This window comes from Athene noctua, chromosome 1 (assembly GCF_965140245.1).
Source record: "Athene noctua chromosome 1, bAthNoc1.hap1.1, whole genome shotgun sequence".
NCBI classification, from domain to species: domain Eukaryota; kingdom Metazoa; phylum Chordata; class Aves; order Strigiformes; family Strigidae; genus Athene; species Athene noctua.
In genome coordinates this window covers 85,764,637-85,787,056 of record NC_134037.1, presented here as the reverse complement: position 1 = coordinate 85,787,056, position 22,420 = coordinate 85,764,637, and the positions used below count along the sequence as shown (strand labels likewise).

At 37.3% G+C, this 22,420-nt stretch overlaps 1 protein-coding gene across 2 annotated transcripts in view; it reads left to right on the top strand.

The window, feature by feature from the left end:
* HEATR1 (HEAT repeat containing 1) overlaps nucleotides 1–22,420 on the top strand; it is a 39,091-nt gene that overhangs the window by 15,506 nt on the left and 1,165 nt on the right. Inside the window, exons 18-43 of one of the 2 annotated variants that reach the window (XM_074896795.1) lie at nucleotides 552–735; nucleotides 998–1,146; nucleotides 3,063–3,255; nucleotides 3,784–3,956; nucleotides 4,287–4,454; nucleotides 5,281–5,523; nucleotides 6,274–6,405; nucleotides 6,817–6,923; nucleotides 8,035–8,178; nucleotides 8,914–9,032; nucleotides 9,293–9,414; nucleotides 10,872–11,000; nucleotides 12,262–12,492; nucleotides 13,176–13,302; nucleotides 14,443–14,609; nucleotides 15,225–15,271; nucleotides 16,106–16,229; nucleotides 17,079–17,219; nucleotides 17,425–17,714; nucleotides 18,461–18,611; nucleotides 19,119–19,277; nucleotides 20,000–20,134; nucleotides 20,381–20,485; nucleotides 20,565–20,733; nucleotides 21,418–21,572; nucleotides 21,942–22,100. In XM_074896795.1, coding sequence (XP_074752896.1) covers nucleotides 552–735; nucleotides 998–1,146; nucleotides 3,063–3,255; nucleotides 3,784–3,956; nucleotides 4,287–4,454; nucleotides 5,281–5,523; nucleotides 6,274–6,405; nucleotides 6,817–6,923; nucleotides 8,035–8,178; nucleotides 8,914–9,032; nucleotides 9,293–9,414; nucleotides 10,872–11,000; nucleotides 12,262–12,492; nucleotides 13,176–13,302; nucleotides 14,443–14,609; nucleotides 15,225–15,271; nucleotides 16,106–16,229; nucleotides 17,079–17,219; nucleotides 17,425–17,714; nucleotides 18,461–18,611; nucleotides 19,119–19,277; nucleotides 20,000–20,134; nucleotides 20,381–20,485; nucleotides 20,565–20,733; nucleotides 21,418–21,572; nucleotides 21,942–22,100 — 4,023 coding nt within the window. Of the gene's footprint in view, nucleotides 1–551; nucleotides 736–949; nucleotides 1,147–3,062; nucleotides 3,256–3,783; nucleotides 3,957–4,286; nucleotides 4,455–5,280; nucleotides 5,524–6,273; nucleotides 6,406–6,816; nucleotides 6,924–8,034; nucleotides 8,179–8,913; nucleotides 9,033–9,292; nucleotides 9,415–10,871; nucleotides 11,001–12,261; nucleotides 12,493–13,175; nucleotides 13,303–14,442; nucleotides 14,610–15,224; nucleotides 15,272–16,105; nucleotides 16,230–17,078; nucleotides 17,220–17,424; nucleotides 17,715–18,460; nucleotides 18,612–19,118; nucleotides 19,278–19,999; nucleotides 20,135–20,380; nucleotides 20,486–20,564; nucleotides 20,734–21,417; nucleotides 21,573–21,941; nucleotides 22,101–22,420 lie in introns of both variants that reach the window. The other variant, XM_074896794.1, reaches the window with a different exon arrangement.

Genomic DNA, 22,420 nt, shown 5'->3' with positions numbered 1-22,420 from the left:
TCTCATACATTTTACCGCTCTAGCGAGTCTGTATTAAAAAATTAAGACCTCCAGATCTTTAGGATAACATCCCACCAACTGTTTCCATTTTCAGTGCTGTGAGCTTGGCACAAAGTTTGGGCTTTTCTGTTTATTATTAATTGTTTATTAATGTGGTGTCATTAGTTATTCTGACCTCAGATTATTCCATTCAAGAGTTTTTATATATACAAGTATTTGAAAGTTATGGATTATACTGCTAGAACAGAGCTAGGTGAAAGGATTAAAACTGAATGTCTACAAAATGCTGTAACTTGTAATCCCTTTGAAGAGATATTTTAGAGAGATTGGTATTTTACTCTTCTGTTACCTCACTTATGTACACTTAATTGTGGTAGTAGGAGCTGGCATTGGTTTTAAAACTGCAAATGCAAGTTAAATGTAAAATCAGAGATGTAATTAACATCATAAGGATACCTCTTTTGAGGTTGGAAGTTAAATATCACTGAATTTTAGTGCTAGATTTCTGTCTTCTGTTGCATGAAACTGAGTTAATGAATTTTCATTCACAGGAAGCTCCCCTAAATTGGTCTGTTGAAACAGCAGAGGAAACTTTGGTGCCTAAGGACTTGTTAACTGCATATATAGAAAAGCTCGATAGGGATCAGACTGCTCATGCAGAGGAGTCAGCTATGTTCCTGTTCTTATTGAAAAGCTTCATTAATGGCCTAAAACCTCCTCTGTCCTTTTCAAAAGGTAGGTATTAAGCTTTTGAGTCTTTTATATCAATAGAGCGAAGGAGGGTTAATTTTTTGTCTTTTGGATTTGCTGGAAACCAAGCAAGCCTTCCTTCCCTAACCTTCTTCCTTTGTTGTTATTGAGGTCTGTAAGGATTACTTGTGAACATGAAATCAGCCAAATATATTGTTGTTTTCTAATAGAGATGTATATTTTCTCTTGGTTTCTGAAGGTGTTCGTATGCGTCCACTGTGTCTTATTTTTAACCTGTATCTTTTAGAGGAAACCTGGTGGAATCCCGAATCTCTGAATCAAGAAAAACAAGACTACCTGCACCTCCTTTTGGGTCTATTTGACCTACTTGTCTGTGGAGCTAGTGAGGGAAGCAATGCTATTCAGTACAGAGCATTGATGAATCTCTTGCTTAAGGTATTATTTTTGCATTTGTTGCTCTGAATTATTAGTCGTCAACTATTACGCAGTTAAAAAATTTTAAGAAAGACTGAGAAAAATGGAGAACTAATCATGCAACTCTGCTTATGTCTTGATGGTACTGTGAGCAAATGAAAGTCTAAGCCTCAGCTGGTTAGTTAACCCTAATCAAATGTAAGAATAGAAAACTAAAGTAAAAAAATAGTAAATGGACCAATTGATGCAAAAATGAAAACAGAAAACTGATTTGCAGGACAAGGTCAAGAGCTTAAAGCTTGAACTAAAAGTTTTGGTTCTATCTGGGAGCAAAGCAAACAGTTGCTCTGTAAAATTTGTTAGTTTTTAAATACAAAAATCAAAAGGAAAACTTTGAGAAGACATTGCATGTTTCATTATAACATCATCTCTTGTTTTCTTACCCCCATTGAGAGTGATACACTTTTGTGAAAGAGAAGAAAAGAGAAGCAAAAAAACTGACACAAAGCCAAATTTGGTGCTGTTTCATCAAGAACAGCACATGACAAACACAAACAAAGGAAGGAAAGAATAGCAATGATTTCATAACAAAACTTGTTTCTGATGTTAATTCTTGTATATAACTTTGTCTAATTATGAGTCACTCCAAGATCTAGTGAAATTATACTGACACTGAGCTGTTAGAGATTGATTCAGGGCCTGGCTAGCTAAAGGCTGCCAGCAGGGAAGGAAGGATATTATTTTGGTGAGATTTTTGACTTGAGTAATATGGGTCATACTGCACAGAAGTAAATGAGGTTGGAAGAGGGACACAGAACATTTGTGGAATGGCATTAGTAGCGTTCTATGACCTAGTGAAGGCAACAGCTGCAGTAATAATTTGCTTCTTTCACCTGAGGAATAATGCTGGTCTCTGCTTTTGTAGAGTATCTCAGAAGCTGTATCAGTTGTTCCGGCAAGCTTGTTCAGTCTGCGGGATGTTGAGTGGGCACTCCTATTTGATGAATGAAGAGCTCTTAGGATTCAAGAGAGCATCTTGCAGACAGAAAGCATGCTAGCTATTGTTGGACCATGTAGTAAGCAAGAACTTTAAATTGATTGGGGATACTGTTAGGAGACAAGGTAACTGCTTCAGAATTGAAAGCTATCCTCCTTAAATTGTGACACAAAGGTCCTAAAACAAAGCCAAAGTAGTTGGATGTAGATATGTGGAAAACTGAATAGAATCTTCTTGGAGCAGCTATTACTGTTGGCGGGGAAGAAGGCACTCTGACCTGTGTCTGCAATGGTCAGTGATAAATTTACAATTGAGTTTGTTACTCTTGGTCCATGCTTTATTAGTATAAAGCCTATACAGCCAATCCAGGGCGATCTCTAAGAAAAAAGTTTAGTGTGAATATTCAGCGCAGAAAGTTGTGCTGTGCAAGGAAATTGGATGCCCAGCTCTTCTGAGACACTAGTTTATAGGTTTCTGAAAATCACTTCATACAAATGATGAAAAAGTCAGAGATTACTTAAAACACTTCTAAGATTACTGCTGCACAAAACAGGAAATAGAAGTTCTTTGTTTTGCATATAACAATTTTCTTGCGCAGTTGACATACTATACAAATGTTCATATGGATGTATTTCCACTGTTACGATTTCTTAAAAAAATCCCTTGTATTTACATACCTATAGACTACAAGTTATCTGTTAAACTAAAGCCAGATGTTAAGAAACACGTGGAGTTGTATACACAGGCAACTGCTGTTTACCCAAAAGCATTTGCTCTAACTTTTTCTTCCCAAAAGACACTGTTTCGGATCGTTTAGTTCTCTTCCTGTCTACTCCTTTGATTTGGGTGGTTTATCAGATGTTGTGAGTAGTAGTTTGCCAAATAAAGTTATTAAACAAGTGCTTTCTCTTATTTTTTTCTTTTTTGTGTGTGTGTTAAGGTACATCTAAAAGATTCAGAGTCTCTCTTCAAATTCCTTTCAATTTTATGGACTTACAGTTATAACCTTTCAAATCATCTAAACTATGAAGTCAGTGCAATGCTACAGACTCAAGCTCTATATATTGGCTATGCACTGCTTGAATCACAGACGTCCCAAAAAAAGAAACAACTGCTATTGCCATCATCTCCAGGTAAAGTAAGACAGTATCTATCTCTCACCTTAAGACTTCATCACAGTATTTTTAAAATTTTGTATAATTTTACTATATTATATACCGTGAAGAGTATCTATAGCTATTTATGTTCAGCTGCAGTAGGCTGAGACGGCTCTGTTTCTTGCTGATTCACTGCTGCACTTAGTAGCCCAAGCTTGGAAGTAGGTGAAACCACTTTGTGTTTCTTCAACACTTAAGAGTGAAAGCTATGCTGAAGAAGTCAGTTACAGCACTTTACTGTCTGTGCAGTATAAGGATGTGGCAGTCAGTAGCAATATATGAACTCTCTGAGTTTAAATATAAGGACTGTGATGAGGAAGTTCAGAGCCATGGATCTGAGATTCATGTTGGTTTTGTGTAGTCTAGAGGTTTACAGTGAAAAGAGGTGACTTTTGGAATTAAAAATTAATGCCGATGCCTCTTCAGGGACAGAAACAGTGAAATGCTGATCGCTCACTTTATTCTGTAATTTTTAACTCCTTCCTTCCCTCGCTCTTTTTGCAGTGGTGATATCTTTGCTAATTAACTTGGGTAGTCCTGTGAGTGAAGTTCGAAGGGCAGCTCTCAACTGCCTCCATTCCTTGAGAGGGATAAAGGAGTCTCTATTTCATCCTGTTCTTCAGCATTTGGAGCAAAAGACAGAAGAGATCATATCTGACCCTACGTACATAACACAGGTATTTTTGTTATTAAGTTATACATTAATGCAAGTTTTGTCTGCTGCTGTGAGCTCCCATCTTTTCTAAAAGAAATCAAGTTAACTGGGAAAGTTCATTGTCTTTTTATGCTATAATAGACTGGTTTTTTTTAAAGGACAATATAAAAAAAGTGATTTATCTACAGAGAAATGAGAATATCAATCAAATAAGAGATATTAACTTGTGACTTACTTACAGATGAAAAATCCTGTTTGTATCTAAATTACATTATTACAAAAGCATTGGATAGGCATTATTTTAAGGCATTTTCATTACAGGGAAATAATTTTCACTTTGTTAATGAACTAGATTATGGAAACTCTATTTGAGGATCTTGAGACCCAACCAAAACAGAAATCCCAGAAGAAAAAATTGTTGGAAGCTTTGGAAAGCATACTTGATGGTGTACAGAACCCTATTTTCCCATCATATATTGCAAGAAATTTAATGAAAATTCTCCATGAAGTCCATGGTGAGGTAAGTGCTGCCTTTCTAGTTGTTTTATTGGTTCTGCACTTGATTGCTGAAATCAAATTTCATTTAGTAATAATGCTGTTAAATAACTTCATAATGTATTAGACTGTTAGGCATTAAGTTGGTACTTCTAATAGTGTGCAGTAGTGCTGCAAAGTATGATTTAATGAAACATAAAATATTTGCATGCTCCATCCAGGAAAGTGCAGGCTGCTGAGTTTTCCACTGGCATTCTTAAGGAAACTCCCTTGTTACTGAAAAAGACTGTTTCAGAGAAGAAGATTCTTCCAGAAAGAAATTATTACCTTGGTGAATATAGAGTTTTCTGTACGGAATTGTAACATATTAAGTAGTACTACTAATTTTATTTCACAGAATCGCATAATTTGTATTAAGCTCCTCATATCTAGTATATTCAGAAGTCTAAGGAAGATACATGAGTTCAGTGTTCAAAAATGAAGGAAATTATTAATTTTATGCTCTGTCCAGTTGTATGTGTTTTGTAAGGATTGTGAACTGCATTGTTGCCTCACATTTGGGTTTTGTAGGAGACAGTCATAAATGGGTGAAAAAAATTGCATTATTTCTGTACTTTAAAAATATGAAATACTGCTCTTCAAAGGAGAATGGCAAAGAAGAAGATGAGCATGTACTTATGTTAATCTCATAATAAGTCCTGTATTTTTCCTCTTGAACAGCTGTTGCATAAAATACTGTATACAGGGTGTTACCAGAGAAGGGTATTCGCAGTAAAATGCAGCTGTGCTATTGGAAGTTTGTTAAAATGAGAATGGAAATAACTTCTGTTATGAATTCCCTCTGTTTGCAGATGATTCTTTCTCACCTCTTGCCTGCACTAGACAGGTTGCTAGAGAAGGTCTTTAAGAAACCCAAGGCAATGTTGAAAGATGAAGTTGTTCTCCTGCATCTCATTCTTGGAAAGTTTAATGAATATTCAGCAAGCCTCTTGTGCAAGAATCAGCAGAGTCTGGATTTATTTATCAAAAGTCTGCATGCTGATAAGAAAATATATGAGGAAATTCCTCCATTTCAGATCACAGCACTTGGGCAGGTATGGTTTTATGAAAGATCTTTAATTTTATGCTTAAAGCAAATAGCAGTGTTTATGATTGGATTCACAAGGGCTCTTTCTGTCTTAAGGAGTCCATAGCTTTTGACCTGTCTTTTAGTACAGTTTTTCAAGGTCTCCATAGCATCTTTGAAACATCTAAGTAGGCTGCAAAACTTTATCTCTTAAACTTACCAGAAGGAGAAACGACTGCTTGTCTTTTTTTTTTTTTTTTTTTCATTTTGACAGTTGCAGAATAGAAATATCATTGTATTTGCATACAGATGAATACCTGTATCACTGCCTGCAGGTACTACTGTTCCACTGTCCTTAGTTTTTATCAGGCAGGCAGGAGCTTTACCTCTTTTTTCTTCTGAGGAAAAACTTATGAAAACACAGGAGGTGAGAAATAGTCTCATTTGAAGGAGGCTACAAATTCAGGCCTTCTATTAGCCAGATATTAGCGTATACTTACCAAAGGCTGGCAACAGCAAGTTTGTTCCCCCCACCAGGCAGGCTGTGTGAAATGTTTCAGGAATCTGTATGTCTGATGAGTATCAGAAGTATGTGCTTTGCATCTAAGGATTCTTGGATCTGTACAAATACATAGTTAATGTGCAAATTTTTCGAGGTGTGTTCATGTGGAACTGGGTGTGTTATACATAATCTAACATACTTAAGTTCCATAGCTCATGATTTTGTTACCTTCTTACAGTAAACCTCTCTGCCTCCTTTCTTTTTTCCCTTTTGTAGATTACTAAACCATTCTTTGCAGCTGTGTCAGATGGGACGGTACAACAGCAGCTATTAAAAGTATTGTTTGACTTACTGTTAAACTGTAAGAACCCGCTTTGTGCCCAGACGGTTAGCAGTGTGTTTAAAGGGGTAAGTGGCAAACTCCAGAACACAGAAATGTGTTAAAACCTGTTGCAGCATTGCTACACTCAGTTACACTCATTGTTTATATCATTCGTAGCATGAAAGGAATCAGAAACTATTTGTCACTTAATATGATTGTGTTAATGGCATGAAAAGTTTGTTAAATGACTGTTTTTATAAGGTGTTCCTTTAGAAGGCATGCATCAGTCATTTACTGTACTATATGAATGAATTCAGCAGAAGTCACTTCTTTCTGCTGCACTCATTTTCATTTTCTGGGATATGATTTAAATATGTGGATTACATAACCATATGTGCATGAAAGGAATGTGTTTTATAAAAAAGGAGGTGACATAGACAGGAGATGTGATATGACATGTTGCTCATTGGTACTTGCATTATTGTTCTTTGTTTCAGATTTCAGTGGGTGCTGAGCAGATGGTCAGAGAACTGGAGCCTCCTGAGAAAACCAAAAGTCTGGCCACTGTTCAGCAAACTAGAAGGCAGAAAATGCAGCAACAGAGGTAAAATAACTAGAAACCCAAAAGTATCTGTACAATTTGAAAATGCCACTTGTTTTGCTACATTCCATGATTGGTATTGAAAGTGTAAGCATCTATTTCTTTTTCCTTGCACAGTAAAATAACTCTGAGCTACTTTTGACAAGAGAAAACCAGCTCTTGCTGCTTGAGAATTGACAGAACTGTAGTCAGAATTAAAAAAAAAAAATCCAGTAGTTTTAATGTTGACATTTGCTCTTATAGCATCTAGCTTGACACAGATGAACAAGATTCATTTTTGTAGGTATTAAAGATGTATGGACAAATTACATACATATGACTGAAGCCTACAGATGCTCATCAAAATATTCCCGTTAGTTGACTGAAAAACAGTATTTTCCTTCAGTTAAAACATTAATACAATCATTAATTGTTTTATTTCTTTGCCATCTTTCTTCATTCTCATAAGGAAGGAGCTGTTTTGTCCACTGTACTTATTAAGCATTGGCTGTTAGCTGTTGTTGAAACAGGATATTGAGTTTATTTTCTTGGTTTAACATAGAATAGCTGTTCTTACTTTGCTTCACTTGACCTTTTTTAATAATCATTATTAAATTGGTTATTTAATATTTAATAATAATTATTAAATTGGTTATTTAATATTCATCACCCATTAGATTGATCCATCTGTAAGTTCTGTGTGTCAGTTTATAAACACACGCGCTTGCACACACCCCCATTGCCTGCATAGTCAGTAGTTAGACAACTAGTGGTTCCAGAGGTGCAAGTTTCCTGAATGGCAAGCAGGTCAGCATGTGGACAGTTATGTGGCAATTTTATTTTTTTTTTTTTCCCCACCGATGTCTGCTTCATTGTGTAGAATTTTTTGTATGCACAGAAGGCATCATATACTTTCTTGTTTTTTTCAAGTTTGGTCTGAATTTTCTGTTTAAAATGTGTTGCTGCTTCAATTAAAAACACACGCATTGCCACCTCTCCCAGGAGAAGTAGTAAAGGATATTACTATGTGAAAGGAAATGTATCTTTTTTTACTTATCATGCATGTTTGTTCCCTGAAACACAGTCCTCTTTTCTTTGCAAATTTATCTCTTGATTGTTTGTCTTATCTTTTTAGAAAGCTCCAAGATGCAGAATTGGCACCAGAAGCAAGCCACTTCAGCTGGCGGAGGGTCATGCTTATTCTGGAATTACTGCAGCATAAGAAGAAACTTAGACGTCCGCAGGCATTGGTGCCTGCACTTTTTAACCTGCTGAGCCGGTAATTTTGTCTTCATAGCGCATGAGTCCTTGAGCATTCTCTTCTGTAGCAGACACCGTAAAGCATTAAAATATGGGCTGCTTTCTCTCTGCTTTGTTGCCATGTTTTGTAGGTTACCTTGCCTTTTTTACTTGCACTTGTTTTAGGTAAATCAGGTGAAGGGAATGGGAAGTTATTACTTTTTTGCTTTTTAAAACTTCTACCTGCTTATGTGAAGACTTTGTCTCTCAGGTGGAGGGATTAGGATCACTAAGAAGGATGACACCTGTGCTAAAACTGGTACAATTGACGAGACTTCTGTCTTTTGCAGAACTATTATAATAATACTCTAGGTTTAAAATTCCTCCCAAAACGTTATGGAACAGCCTTCATCCTATACAACCTAAGAAAATTTTCACTTTTTCTGCCAGCACTATCTCCAGGCACTTAGGAAAGCTTACATAGAGATAGGATATTTATTTTTTCTTGTTACTTGCCTTTACATAGACTGGCAATCATATTTCAGATAATTATCTTATTCTCCTGACAGCACTTTGATACATGTCTTTTATTAGACCAGTTGATGTATTTGAAAACAAGAAAAGATACACTTTTTGGCAAATGCTTTTTAGAAGCCTTGATTTAGAACTTCTGTAGAATGAAGATTGCAGTTTCTTATTTGTATCTTAATATGCAGTTTGGTCACTTATTTTTCTGTTGTCTTTTTCAATTTCTTACTTTTTCCTGAATGTGTAGGTGTCTGGAACCTATGGCATCAGAAGAAGAAAATATGGAATATACAAAGCAGCTAATCCTCAGCTGCCTGCTAAGCATCTGTCAGAAATTGTCTTCAGATAGTAGCAAGATCCCAGCAGGTAAAAATTGCCAGACACATTTCTTGATACTTCTCTTACCAGTACAGCATTAAAACAGTGGTCTCTAACTTCTTTTCTGAGCCTACGCAGTATTCTTGAGGAGAGATAGATTCCTCTGTAGGGCATACAAGTTAGCCTTATTATTTTTCGTAGATCCCTTAGGTATGGTCTACAAATTGAAACCAGTGCTTGAGTGCACTGTTTATTCCTACATGGTTGACTGTTCAGATGTTAATCAGTGAGTATTTTTTTACTTGCAGATATCCTTGACAAAGAAAAATTCAATGTGGAAGTGATAGTTCAGTGCATCAGAGTATCTAAAACGCCTCAGACACATCACCATGCGCTCCTTCTTCTTGGTGCTGTTGCTGGCATATTTCCTGTAAGTAGTACCTGAAATTTATGTGTCAGCTCTTCCTATTCCAAATACTGGGAAGAGTGAACATACAGAGATGTTCTATGAAAAGAAACTTTCTGAAAAGCGTAAGAGGCAAAATTGACAGGTTCCTTGCTCTTTTAGGACTTTCTATTCCATTTTATTTCAGAATGAATCTCTTGTCTTGACGCTTTGGTCACTAATCATTTATGACTTGCAGTGAAGTACATTAGAAATGGAAGAAGGTTTCTTACAGCCCTGTCTCAGCTTCCTGCTGTGGTCAGAGTTCTTGTGCATTGTTTCTTCTTTCCACTTATTCTTTATATACAAGAGAGAAAACATCTAGCCCAAGAGCACATGTATTCTTACAAGTTCCTATCTTGTACAAAACTGAGGAATGTGGTTGTAGTTGATAAAATCAGGTTGGTCTGATTTTAATCAACCGAGAAACAGGCCTTTTCTTCTATGGATTGAAATTTAACTGTACACTCCATCTTTTAAGTAAGATTCTTTTGCTTTGAAACCATAAAAGCAGCAAAATGTATCCAGATGCATCAAACTCAGTTTGCATCTTTCAGTACTTCCTCCACAAATTTGGAAAGGTGTTTTTTTCCAAAAGGCAAAACTGGAATGTTTTTGACAAATTTTTGGAGGATTTGACTTTAATTTGGGGATTACTTTTCTTTGATGCTATCTTACTGCCATCCCCTGCTATAGAACTGAGGTTTTATTCTTCATTAATATTGGCTCTTACAAGATTTATAAGGTCAGAATACAAGGAAATATTTCGTATGAGTCTCAGCTCTCCTTTTAAACCTAAAACACTCCTTTACTCCACTAAAACTGAATGAAAAACGTGTCCATAACTTCTTGCTCTAAATTCTGGCAAACTCTAGGATGCTAACTCTTGAGCTGGGTGACACCTCTAATCCAATCCTCTTAATTACTCTGATTACAGTTTAGCCCCCCAAAAAGCCAAGAATTAAAATTAGCGTGGTTGAGTTTCCATTGTAGGATGCTGAATATTGCAGATGTTTTACAGATATAAAAAAGATGGGTAGAAAGGGTATGAAGATCACTGGAATCTGTGCCACATTCACATTTGTGCTTCTGCAAATCCCATAGCTGATTTTGCGTGTCATACTACCATGGCACTGAGATGACGAATACCAAGGTTTTTCATCAGACTCATCTCTCAATTTCCACTCTTTAATTACTTGCTTAGAGGTGTATCTTGGTTTCTGAGTAATATTCAGAACTCTTAACAATCACATAGTAAGTAGCTTTAAGGGACACTATACATTTCAGATCAGTTTAGTGGAGATTTTGGAAGATACTAATGATTATCATTCTCTTTTATAGGAATCTAGTGCCATATGTGGGAATGAGAAAAGTCTAAAGGTATAATATGCAGAGCAGCACAGTTCAGAAAATAAACTAATCGTATCTTTTGTCTTTTCCAGGATAAGGTTCTCCATAACATCATGCCCATTTTTACTTTCATGGGAGCAAATGTCTTGCGTCTGGATGATACTTACACGTTCCAAGTAATTAATAAGACAGTGCAGATGGTTATTCCAGCTCTTATACAGGTAAATTTGTCTGCTTAATGGAAAGGAGTAGAAAAATGTGAACAATGTAAGTAGAGTAAATTGTTTAGAATACAGTGGTAGAATAAGTTGTAGCCTACTCTAGGATTATTTTTAGATAGATATTAAATTACATAAATATATTAACTCCAAATTACATAAATATATTAACTCCTTGTCTGATCAACTCTGAGTTCATCAGACTACTCCTTTTTAATCTTATGAGCTTCTGCACTTTATAAATGGTTTAGCCAAAACTATCACAACTGTACCTAAATAGGACTTGAAACATACTTCAAGTTCTTCGTCGTAAAAATAGAAGGCAAGTTCAGTAGAGGAACCATTGGAAATAAGAAGGTGGCTATTAGTACTATAATAATATGTCATGGTCATATCTGTAGTAGACATGGTCTGAAGGAAGAGGAAAGGTAAACATTTGACAAATGCTTCTATTCTTCCAGCTTGTGTGGGTTTTGTGTTTGTCTGGACATCTTAGATAAATAGTTACAAACCAAAACAAAAATACATCATTGTTTTTCAAAGGGGACATTTTTTCTGGAGTCAGATTTCACTTGCACCTAATGAATCTTCATTCTAGAGTCATTCATAGATTTAAACATGAAAAATGGCATATAAATTTTTTATGTAAAAATGAATTCTGAAAAAATTCTTCTTCTAACAGTGGGCTGGTGAGTTCCCAGTGTATTTTTTTAATGGTATGTATGCACATTTTACATCCTTTTGCATATCTGTTAGAGAAATCAGGTTACTCTCTTTTTTTATTATTTTTATTTATTTATTTATTTAAAACCTTTCACAGCAGCCATCACGAGTTTCTGTGACTCTTTATGGCACACACAATTATTACATGTGGGGAGAACCTAATGTTACTTACCTGAGATCATGTAGCCTACTCATATTATTTTTACTAGGCCCTTGAATCCAAGACCCTAACTTACAGGCAGAGTTTTCTGAAGGATGTGGCATTGCTTTCCCTTGAAAGCATCCTGCTTGTTTCAGCTGATGCCAAGTAACTTTTCATTCTTTTGCTTCTTTTCTTTCTTCACGCAGTTCATTTTCAGTGTTTAAGGAAGATGCTTCAAATAAAATAAGAAAAGAAAGAAAACTTTATTTTGGAGCACTTAAATTTTCCTTGAGATTATACTTTTGGTAATGCTGTTATCAGGCATGTAGTGCTTTCTCTCATTTTCTGAATTTACAAGAAAGAACTTGTACCTATCTGTGATAACCTGTTTGTACACAGGCTGAAGACAGTGATTTGTCAGAGTCCTCGGGAAGCGTGGAAGAGGTGGTGATCAAGATCATTCGTGTGTTTGTGGATGCCTTGCCCCATGTGCCAGAGCACCGACGCCTGCCGATCCTGGCCCAGCTGATCACTACGCTGGGAGGAGACAAGTTCCTCTGGGTTCTCCTGGTGCTGCTGTTTGAGCAGTATGTGACCAAAACTGTGACTGCGACATCAAGCACCGACAAGGTTAGAAGACTAGTGGGCTCAACTTTTTCCTCAAGAGGCTGATCTCCCCTTTTCTGTTTATGGTCTTTCTCGCCTTTAAGAAAGGGCAAGCTCCTACATTATGCTAAAATAAGTAGTGAGCTCTGAGCTTGTGCTGTAGCAGAACCTGATGGTGATGTTGACTATGACTTGTATTGCAGATAGGATATTGTTTTGTCCTGCAGCCTGAACAGTAAGTCAGATCATATTGTACAGCAATCCTTGACACGAAGAGCTGATAATCTCATTATGAAGTGCTTCAGTATTTTTAAAGGTTTTATTTTTTTCTTTAACTGTGTTTGTGAAACATGATACTGGTCTTCCTGTACAGACCAAGATAAAAACCCTGTTGTGTTTTTTGTGTAATCAGGCCCTTGTATTGGGTGAAAGCATAGCTTATGGGGAAGACTAAGAGAGTTATTAAAGGAACATTGGTGAGAACATACAGTCTTTGCTGTAGCAATTTAATCTCTTTCTGCTCCCTCTGGAACTATGTTCTCTGCAAGAGCTTGCTGCTATTACCTTTAGTGTTAATCCTAGCAGTATCGAGCTTACCATGATATTTTCACAAACTCACTGAGGAGTTTTTGAGTCTTTTTATCATGAGTAGTAATACTTTTTTTAATTCTTTAAATTTTTTTTTATTATTTCTAAACCATAAACAGGATGCTGTTCTGGAAGCAGACACTGAATTTTGGATTTCCATCTGTTGCAAATTTAATGTACATTCTCAGTTCCAGAGCATGATGAAAATAATTCAGTACTTGACAGAGCTACCAGAGAACAAAGAAGGTAACCACAAAACAGAGCCAGCAAATGCATGTAAACCTTCCTATTACAATAGAACAAGGGGTAATAGTTTTAAACTAAGAGAGGGTAGATTTAGGCTAGATAGAAGGAAGAGATTTTTTAACATGAGGGTGGTGAAACACTAGAACAGGTTTCTCAGAGAGGTGGTGGGTGCCCCATCCCAGGAAAAATTCAAGGTCAGGCTGGACGGGGCTCTGAGCAACCTGGTCTAGTTGAAGATGTCCCTGCTCACTGCAGGGGCATTGGACTAGATGACTTTTAAAAGGTCTCTTCCAACCCAAACTATTCAATGATTCTATTACTCCTCTAGACAGAAGACTAAGGGATACAGAATTACTACAATAAAAAAAGGCTAAGATATGATATTACTTTTTTAATCCATTTAATTATAGATTAATTTGAGTGCTTAGAATCAAACAGTAAGCCTCATGTAGAAGGCACAGTAAACAATTTAGCTGAAATAAAAAGCTGTTATTCATAGCAGACAAAATCACAGAGACTACCAGTCATTTCTGGTTTGGGTTTTGGTTTTTTTTTTTAAGGTTTCATTTCTTTCTACTAAAATGTAGGGAAGCAATAATTAAATGCGTTTTAATACTTGTCCAGTCTGTTATTTCAAAGAGCACTGGGGAAGGTGGGTGAGGGTTGTTTGTTTCATTTTTAAATGAAATAATTTTTAAAAAAATAATTTTAAAATTCATTTTTTAAAAAGACTTGCAGTATTTGAATACATTTTCTCAGCCAGAAAGGACCAGGTAATGACACTGAAAGCAGTTTTCCCAAATATGTGATGCACAGTGCATATGGTTCTGCCTCAAAAGTCTCTCATGTTTGTAGCCAGTGTACCATAGCTTAGCACCAAGAAAAAAGGTTGTTCACAGAAAAAATGGTAAGATAGAATGGCAGTGAAATGGCACTACTTCTTTTCAGGCTGTCGAAATGAAAAATTTATCTCCTGTGGTATTTCAGAGCGTATTTTTTGGAACTTTGACATGATACTGGATACTGCAGAATGATTGTCCTTGGTAGGCATCTGACTGTAATTTTGCTTTGTTTCTGCAACCAGAAATCAAATGTCTTTTTCTCTTGGCTGCAAATTTGTTTTGTGAATGTTTTCAACAGATGATCCTGGGCCAAAAAAGTCAAGGGCATGCAAGACAAAGCTAAAAAATCAGGATGGTCAGCTCTTTAATGTGGAGTGTCATTCAGACAAACAACTTCGGCACTTCAAATTCTTGTCAGTCTCCTTCATGTCACAGCTTTTATCCTCTCAGAGTTTTGTGAAAAAGGTAATAACGGCAAATTGCTTTTTACACTGATCACATTGAGTAATTGTGCCATACTGTAATAAATGAGGTTTGGTTTGCTTTTTAGTATGGCTTTATATTCAAAGGGGATGAAAGAATGCAGTCTCTGGTGTACCTTACTGGCATCTTTATTGACACAATTTTGAAACCTCTCAGTAATATGAATTACTTTTTAATAAGGCTTTTTCAGGTAGACTCTGTGTGAATAAGTAACACAGTGAAATTCTGGTCGAGTGGATTCCCACTGGCTTTATGGAGTCTGGAATTTTACTTACAGTCTGTGTAATTCCAAGTTCAGTGTGGGATTTATAGTATTAATACTGAAAAGACAAACGTTACAAATTATAGGCTACAGCTTTAGCTGGAAGTCATTCCCAATTTTTCAACTGAACATCATCCACCAGCATGTTTGCTACGGTGACTGCATTGCCTAAGATTCTCAGATTTTCTTCTAGAAATGATGGCTGAAGTGCAAATATGGGGAACTCATAATTACCATGTTAGTGGACATTTCAAATTTACATATACTAGGATATTAACTTAATGAGGGAATGTAAGTTTCACACTTACAGTTTTCATTCTTCCTTTTTAAACCAGATAGTTGAATGTGAAGAAACAGAAGAGCTGCAGAGGTTGGAACAGAGGTATGCTTTAAATCTGCTCCACTCCTCCTATTTCTAGCTTTTACTGCAACCTGGGAATACTTTTTGAAGTGTAGTCCCATTAGAACATTTTTTTCCCCAAGGATACTTTTAATGTTGATCTTGGCAACAAGCAGTATTTATTATATACAAGTTATTTGGGTTTTGGTTTGGGTTTTTTTCTGTTTCTTAATATGATGTGGAGTTTTTTATTTCAGAAAAATTGACCTACCCAATAGCCACTCTTTCTGATAGTGCTTAATTACATACTTGGCCATTAGTATTATGCTACTGATGATGGAGTGTCTAATAGAATTCCAGTTTTTTTGCAAACCATATCACTTCATTTGTAGGAAAAAAATTGTTATTCACAGGTGCCCCTGTATCAGTGTAAGAAAATTACCGGTAATCACAGATCAGCTGTAGTCACTGGGTTATAACAGCCAATGATGCAAAATTGAGGGTTTATTTTGTGGAGGCTTAAATTTTTATGTTTGTTCTAAGTGAAAAAGGGCATATGATTTATTCTAAATGCTGTGTACTTTAAATGCTCTTTTTTAAACATCTATATCTTCCTAGACTGTTTTTCTTTTGAAGTAGAGTTCTTAAGTAGAACTGTTGTTGTATGTAGATGTTAATTTGGAGGTAGACATTGGTAGTGCACATGATTGTCCTTATTGCCATAGCTTTTTGTTAATATGTAGGTGTTCTGCTAGTCTCTCTCTTAGGTGTTTCATTTTCTTTTATTGTTGCTGTTTGTGAAATTTTCTGCTTTCCAGTAACACAATCAACTTCTTCCATGTCCTTGTTACTATAAGATGCTTCCTTTCCATCTAGGCTATTAGAAGAAGTTCTTCATTATATAAACACTGTGGCGTCTTCAGTGGAAGGAAACGTGGACAAGCCAACAGCCAAATTCTGGAGGGTTCTGCTTAGCAAGTCCTATGATATGCTGGATAAAGTATGTCTCATTAGCCCTCACGTTAGCAGTGGGACATTTCTGCTTTTGCTTATTAATATGACTATAACCTCTGTAGAATTTCTTGTTGGATTAGTACTGATCTTTATTGGATGGGCTGCAACCTGGTGCATCAATGTTTAAACTCATCTAACAACTTTAGTAACTACAGCTAACAGCTTAGACAAAACAACCAGAAAAAAAATCAGGAATGCTTATTTCCTCTAGTTAGTGTTCTGTGGGCTGGAAGCAATCATTTCCATATCTATCTGGTGGAGAAGAATGGCTTTTGGCATCATTTCTCACTGTTAACTCATAAAATGATTTAACTGATGCTAATGGAACTGTTGTACACTTCTACATGGAATTTAAATGGAGGAAAAAATCCTTATGCTTTTCTTTCTAATCTTTCTCTGATCAGAAGTGTATTTGTAGAATTGGACTGGTTATCTTGTTGCATGCTGTGGAGCATACATACCTTCACACCTTGGATTTTTTTTTTTTTCCTATGAAGCATATTCCAGTTTTCATGATGTACATGGACAGGGCACTACCAGAAGTGTTTTAGGGTAAGGAGGGATAGCTCACTGGTGTAGACAAGGAATTGCTGAGGAACTCTCGGAGTGGATGATGGCTGGTTAGCAGCCAGTGAACATACATAAGCACCGTGACAGGAACCTGCTTTGTTCTTTTGCTTGCCTCAGATACAGCATTGCTAGCCTTTCCTCTCGTCTTTGATCCTGAAACCCACATGGGAAGTTGAAGAGACTTTGCCTGTCTTATTTGGGGGCTACTCTGTCACAGTGCATGGAAGAGTGTTTATGGTATTGTTTTGTTTGTGTTTTCTTGTAGGTCAATGCCTTATTGCCAACAGAAACCTTCATCCCCGTCATTAGAGGACTAATGACAAATCAGCTCCCATCTGTGAGACGTAAGGCAATGGACCTTCTGAACAATAAGGTGCAGCAGCGCACAAAGTGGCAGAAGAGCCAGGTGAGACAAAGTGGTTAAACTTGGTTCCTTTAGCAGAAGTCCCTGAAGAGAGATTGCTGTGGAAGTGGTTTGCTCTAAAGTCAAGTACCAGTGCCAAGTCTGGCAGGCAGCTCTTGAGTAGTGAGAAGTAGGCTACCTGCCCACAGATACCTTGCGGGTTCTGAGTTTCTAGCTGTCTAATGTGTGTGTTCTCTTGTCCTCTTAGATCCTGCAGCTCTTAGAGCTAGTTCCTGAGCTCATTGCTATTGTGCAGTGTAAACGGAAGGAGGAAGAGGAGGAGCAAGCCATCAACAGGCAGACTGCTTTGTTCAGCCTCAAGCTACTCTGCAAAGGTTTTGGCACAGAAAATCCAGTGCCATTTGTACCTGTTCTGAAAACTGCCATTGATCTCATCTCTTCAGAGAAGGAGGAAAAGAATGTGATGGGAAGTGCTTTGCTCTGTATAGCTGAGGTCACCTGTACAGTGAAAGCCCAAGCAATACCCCAGCTTCCAAGGTACTGTTGGGTTCTTCTGAACAGAACCAACTGCAGCAGGAATTTACTAAAATGTATTACTGAAGGCATGCCGATTGAAGGCCAGTGGCAGTCTGCCTCTCTGTGTTTTGTGTAGCAAAGAATAAAGGTATTTGTAGCACTTGAAGGTGCTTCCTGGTTATAGAACTAAGAAGCTAGTGAGGAAATTGTAAGAGTTTTATAATCAGTAGAGTTCCTTATGGAGTCTGCTACTGTGAACAGAGAAGCAATTTTTATGGCTTTTAGAGAAGTCAGACCATATTTTGTATTTTTACTGTAGAACAGATTGCACTTAAAAACATGAGAACTGGTGCTGCATGTTACATTATTCTCCCTAATCAAGAATTCAAGCATCTAACTTGTCACTTTTAAGACTATTTTATCTCATTACAGATATGTAAGTTTCTTACTAAATCTTTAAACTAAAGACGGGGCTTTGAACAACCTGATCTAGAGAAAGATGTCCCTGCCTATGGCAGGGAATGGAGTAGATCTTTAAAGATCCTTTCTGACCCAAACCATTCTATGATTCTGTGATTTTAAACCTAGTATCCTTCATTAGCTTTGAAAAATCAAGTACAGCAGAAAAGCCCAGAATACTGAGTTTTCTCAAATACATGTGCGAAAATTGTACCTGCAGATGTAACAGATGGATTTTCGTGGCTGGAAACATGCCTCCTAATGGTCACTGGTTTTACCTTTCTCTGTTTATGCTTGCCTATTCACAGGTTGATGCCGGCACTGCTGAAGACTTTAAAAAATAAGAAGGAGCTGGTCTCCAATGAGATTTACTTGCTGAGTGCCGTCACTGCTCTGCTGAAGGTTGCAGAAACATTACCACACTTCCTTAGTCCTTATCTTTTGGACTGCTTGCTGCAGGTGAGCCATCAGACTCCTACAGATATGTAAAGAGAGGCAGGATCTGCCCAGTTCCTAGAAGCAGCTAGAGATTACTTCCTTCTCTCTGAAACTTGGAAGTAGGAGTGTGTGCCAGCTATGTGTAAGGTCGTAATATATTATTCTACTCACCTTCTTAGGCAGATAACTAAGATACAGAATAAAACAGCATCTCCTACACTTCCTTCTAATAAGGTTTGCCTCTTTGGAAAGGGAGATGAATCCTGAAGGATCATTCTGTAATATCCATGATCTCATCAAATGTGTGTCTTACAACTCTAGTTAGGGTGATTATGACCCTCTGCCACTGACATGTGCATTTTTTCAGTGTTTGTCTTCTGAAGACAGTGAAGCTCTGTGCACAGACATCTTAACGTAAGGTGCTCCAAGTGGTGCAAACAGAAAAATTTCCATCTGACAGACAACTACCATAAAGTTAGTTCTTAAGTTGTTTAAAGTATGCCTGACTTTTGTCGGATTTCCTGACAGGTTCTCCGCTTGGAAAAGATTATGGTCGAGTTTGGTCCTTCTTCCCAGATAAGCTTACGCGTAACATCACTGAAAACTATCCTAGCTACAAGGCTTGCTTCCCGAATACTCTTGCCTGCAGTTACAAAGTGTTACAGTGAAGTGGCAAATACCCGGAAGGTAAGGATTTTTTCATTCTTTTGCATTGTAATTAAAAAGGAAGAAAAATAAAACCAAGCAGTGCAGAACTTGGTTCAACTGTCCCGGCTGAGTCCCCTCCCAACCTCTTGCCCACCATCAGCCTACTTGCTGGGACAGCAGAGTGAGAGACAAAGGAAGTCGTAACACTGCAAGCACTGTTCAGCAATAGCTAAAACACTGGTGTGTTATCAGTGTTGTTTTGGTCATATATTGAAAACACGGCACCATGTAAGCTGCTGTGAGGATAATTTACTCCATCCCTGCCAAACCCAGCACAGTCTTTATATTTTGTCATCTTTTATACCGCAGTGGTGATGCAGGAAAGTTAGACCTGGGAGAAATGAAGCATGTCCTCAGCCTGTTAGATGATGAATGCTTGAGAGCATTCATAAAGGCCTTGACTGGCCTTTATGTTCTGCTTGGAACATGAGTTGAGTCGTAATTTTCATCTGGACATTGTTCCTGTCTCATACATGCAAACCTTTAAGACTTAACTGGTATCCAGTATTGGAGCGGGGAAACCAAAGTCTTTTCAGGAATCCTACTAACTTAAGCCCAAAAGTACAGGAAAAAGTTTATTTTATCAGCAGTATTTTAAAGAGTGAATGTATGAAATGCACAGATCCAATTCTCTTGTTACGTTTCTTGGTTACTGTCAATATCCCAGTTGCCTTTGCATTGCTTTGCTTTCGTTTCGGCAGAACTGCCTGGGTCCCCTTATGGACATTCTGAAGGAGCACATTGTTGGTATGGAGAAGGAGCACCTCATCGCCCATCAGGCTGAGCTGACGGCATTTTTCATGAAAGCCCTGGACTTCCGAACAGAGCATGCCCAGGTGGCTTGTTTAGGGGGATGAACCTCTACATGCTAATTCTATCAATTGTCTTAAAAAAATATTACTAGTTTCCATTGCATATGTGCTCTGAAATTCTGGGTATCAAATATTCTGTTCTGGAATTGTTCTTGGGCTAGAAAACAACATGGTTAGGTATTTAGTCTGAAACAGACAAAACTAAAACATGCTTTGAAAGCTCTAATTCTTACATTTCAAACCTAGAATTATGTTTTCTGTTTCTTCAAGGATGATTTAGAGGAAGTTGGTAAAACAGAAGCTTGTATTATTAATTGTCTAACAAGTATGGTCATGAAACTTTCTGAGGCTTCTTTCAGACCCCTCTTCTTCAAGGTAAGAAGTTAAAAATAAACATATTTGTATTTTCCAGTGCATAGACACAGGAAAGAGCTAATCTGCCTTTCGCTTTCAGCTCTTTGATTGGTCCAAAACAGAATCTAGCCTAAAAGACAGATTGCTGACATTCCACCGAATAGCAGACTGCATTGCAGACAAGCTCAAGGGTCTCTTTACCCTGTTTGCTGGTCATCTAGTGAAGCCATTTGCTGAGATACTGAATCAGGTCAACATTTCTAAGACTGGTAAGTTTTCAGTTACTGACTACAGAGAGGCATTGGCTAGCTAACTCCAATTGCTGCAAGAGGTTAATTATAACTGCTAGAAGTTTAGTCTTAAAGGATTTACTTCACAGCATATACCTCTCATTTATCTTTCTTCTTTCTCTCATAAATAAGGCATCTTGTTTATTCTGATGGAACCAAAGAACATTTTTTTTAATCCATGAGCTCTGGGCTGTTAGTACAAATTGGAAATTTTCACGTGGTCTCAAAAGTCAGTCCCAGTGAGTTCCAAAATGAAATTGTGTGGAAAGAAGGGTGACTTGTTTCTGCTCTTTTTTTTTTCTTCTTTTTTATTCATTGACTTCTCTCATATGCTACCTGATGTATTCAGATTCCTCTGCTTTCTTGGCAAAAATAGGATTGTTTTTTTTGTATGGGAAACTATTTGCCCATCCCATGTGTAGTGACCATATCCAGAGATATGGCTAATCACTTTTCCTATAGCCTGTGGCTAGTCTGTTTTATCACTGGCAGACCTGCTAAAGCATTAGCTAAAAGCCAGATAACATACTTAATCTATTTTATTGTTCTGAGTGATGATGTAGTACATCCTTTATCTATATTCACAAATTAACAATGTTTCTGTCTTGTGAGGAAGTTTTGTATTTTCATTTCTTGGTATTTTTTCTTCTCCTTGATATGTAGATGATGCCTTTTTTGACTCTGAGAATAGCACAGAAAAGAGTTGTCTACTCTTGCAGTTCACCATGGACTGTCTGCACAAGCTCTTCCTGTTTGACACCCAGAAGTTCCTGAGTAAGGAAAGAACAGAAACCTTGATGATGCCTCTGGTTGATCAGGTATTGACAAACACAAAAACCCAATTCATAGCTGGTTTGGTTTCCCCCCCCCCATCAGAAAGATTTACTTTTTTAACTATCAAGTCTTAATCCTCTCCCTTAACAAAAAGGGAGGAATTACTTCATTGTCTTTGGGCTACAGACAGTATTAACTGCTTTGCCTAAGCTCTTAATTATGAATTTTTAATCCTCTTCCTAAATGTCTTCATTCTGTGTGGTTCATGCATGTTGTTGAGCTCTTGCAGACCAGTGCACTCCCACTGATGCTCTTTGATGTAACTCCTGAGTACTTGAAAGCCAAAGCTAGAAGTGCTTTTGGCTGGGTTTATCTGAGCCTGGATCTGTTTGACAAGCTCTTTACTTCCACAGCTAGAAAATACACTTGGAGGAGATGAAAAGTTCCAAGAAAGAGTGACAGCACACCTGATACCCTGCATAGCTCAGTTTTCAGTGGCAATGGCAGATGATTCTCTTTGGAAACCACTGAACTACCAGATCCTGCTGAAAACAAGGCACACCTCTCCTAAGGTTGGGAGCTATCATAATTTGAACTGGTTTTCTTTGTTGTGTTAGAAAATGAGAACAGTGGCCCAAAAAACCAGAAGTGGATTAGCCAAGTCATTGCTAAAATACTAACCTAAATTTAAATACTGATATAGTACTCTGCTACACCCAAGTTCTACAGAGATGTATACAACATGGCCTTCTGCTGACTGTAAGCAGTCAATATACCATGTGTGGATGTCTTCCATACTGTGTGCTTTAAGTTTTTTAAAGATTTGGTAGGTGTTGAAACAAGAGTTAACCTGTTTGCATATGAAGAAAGACACACTTTAGAGGGGGAACTG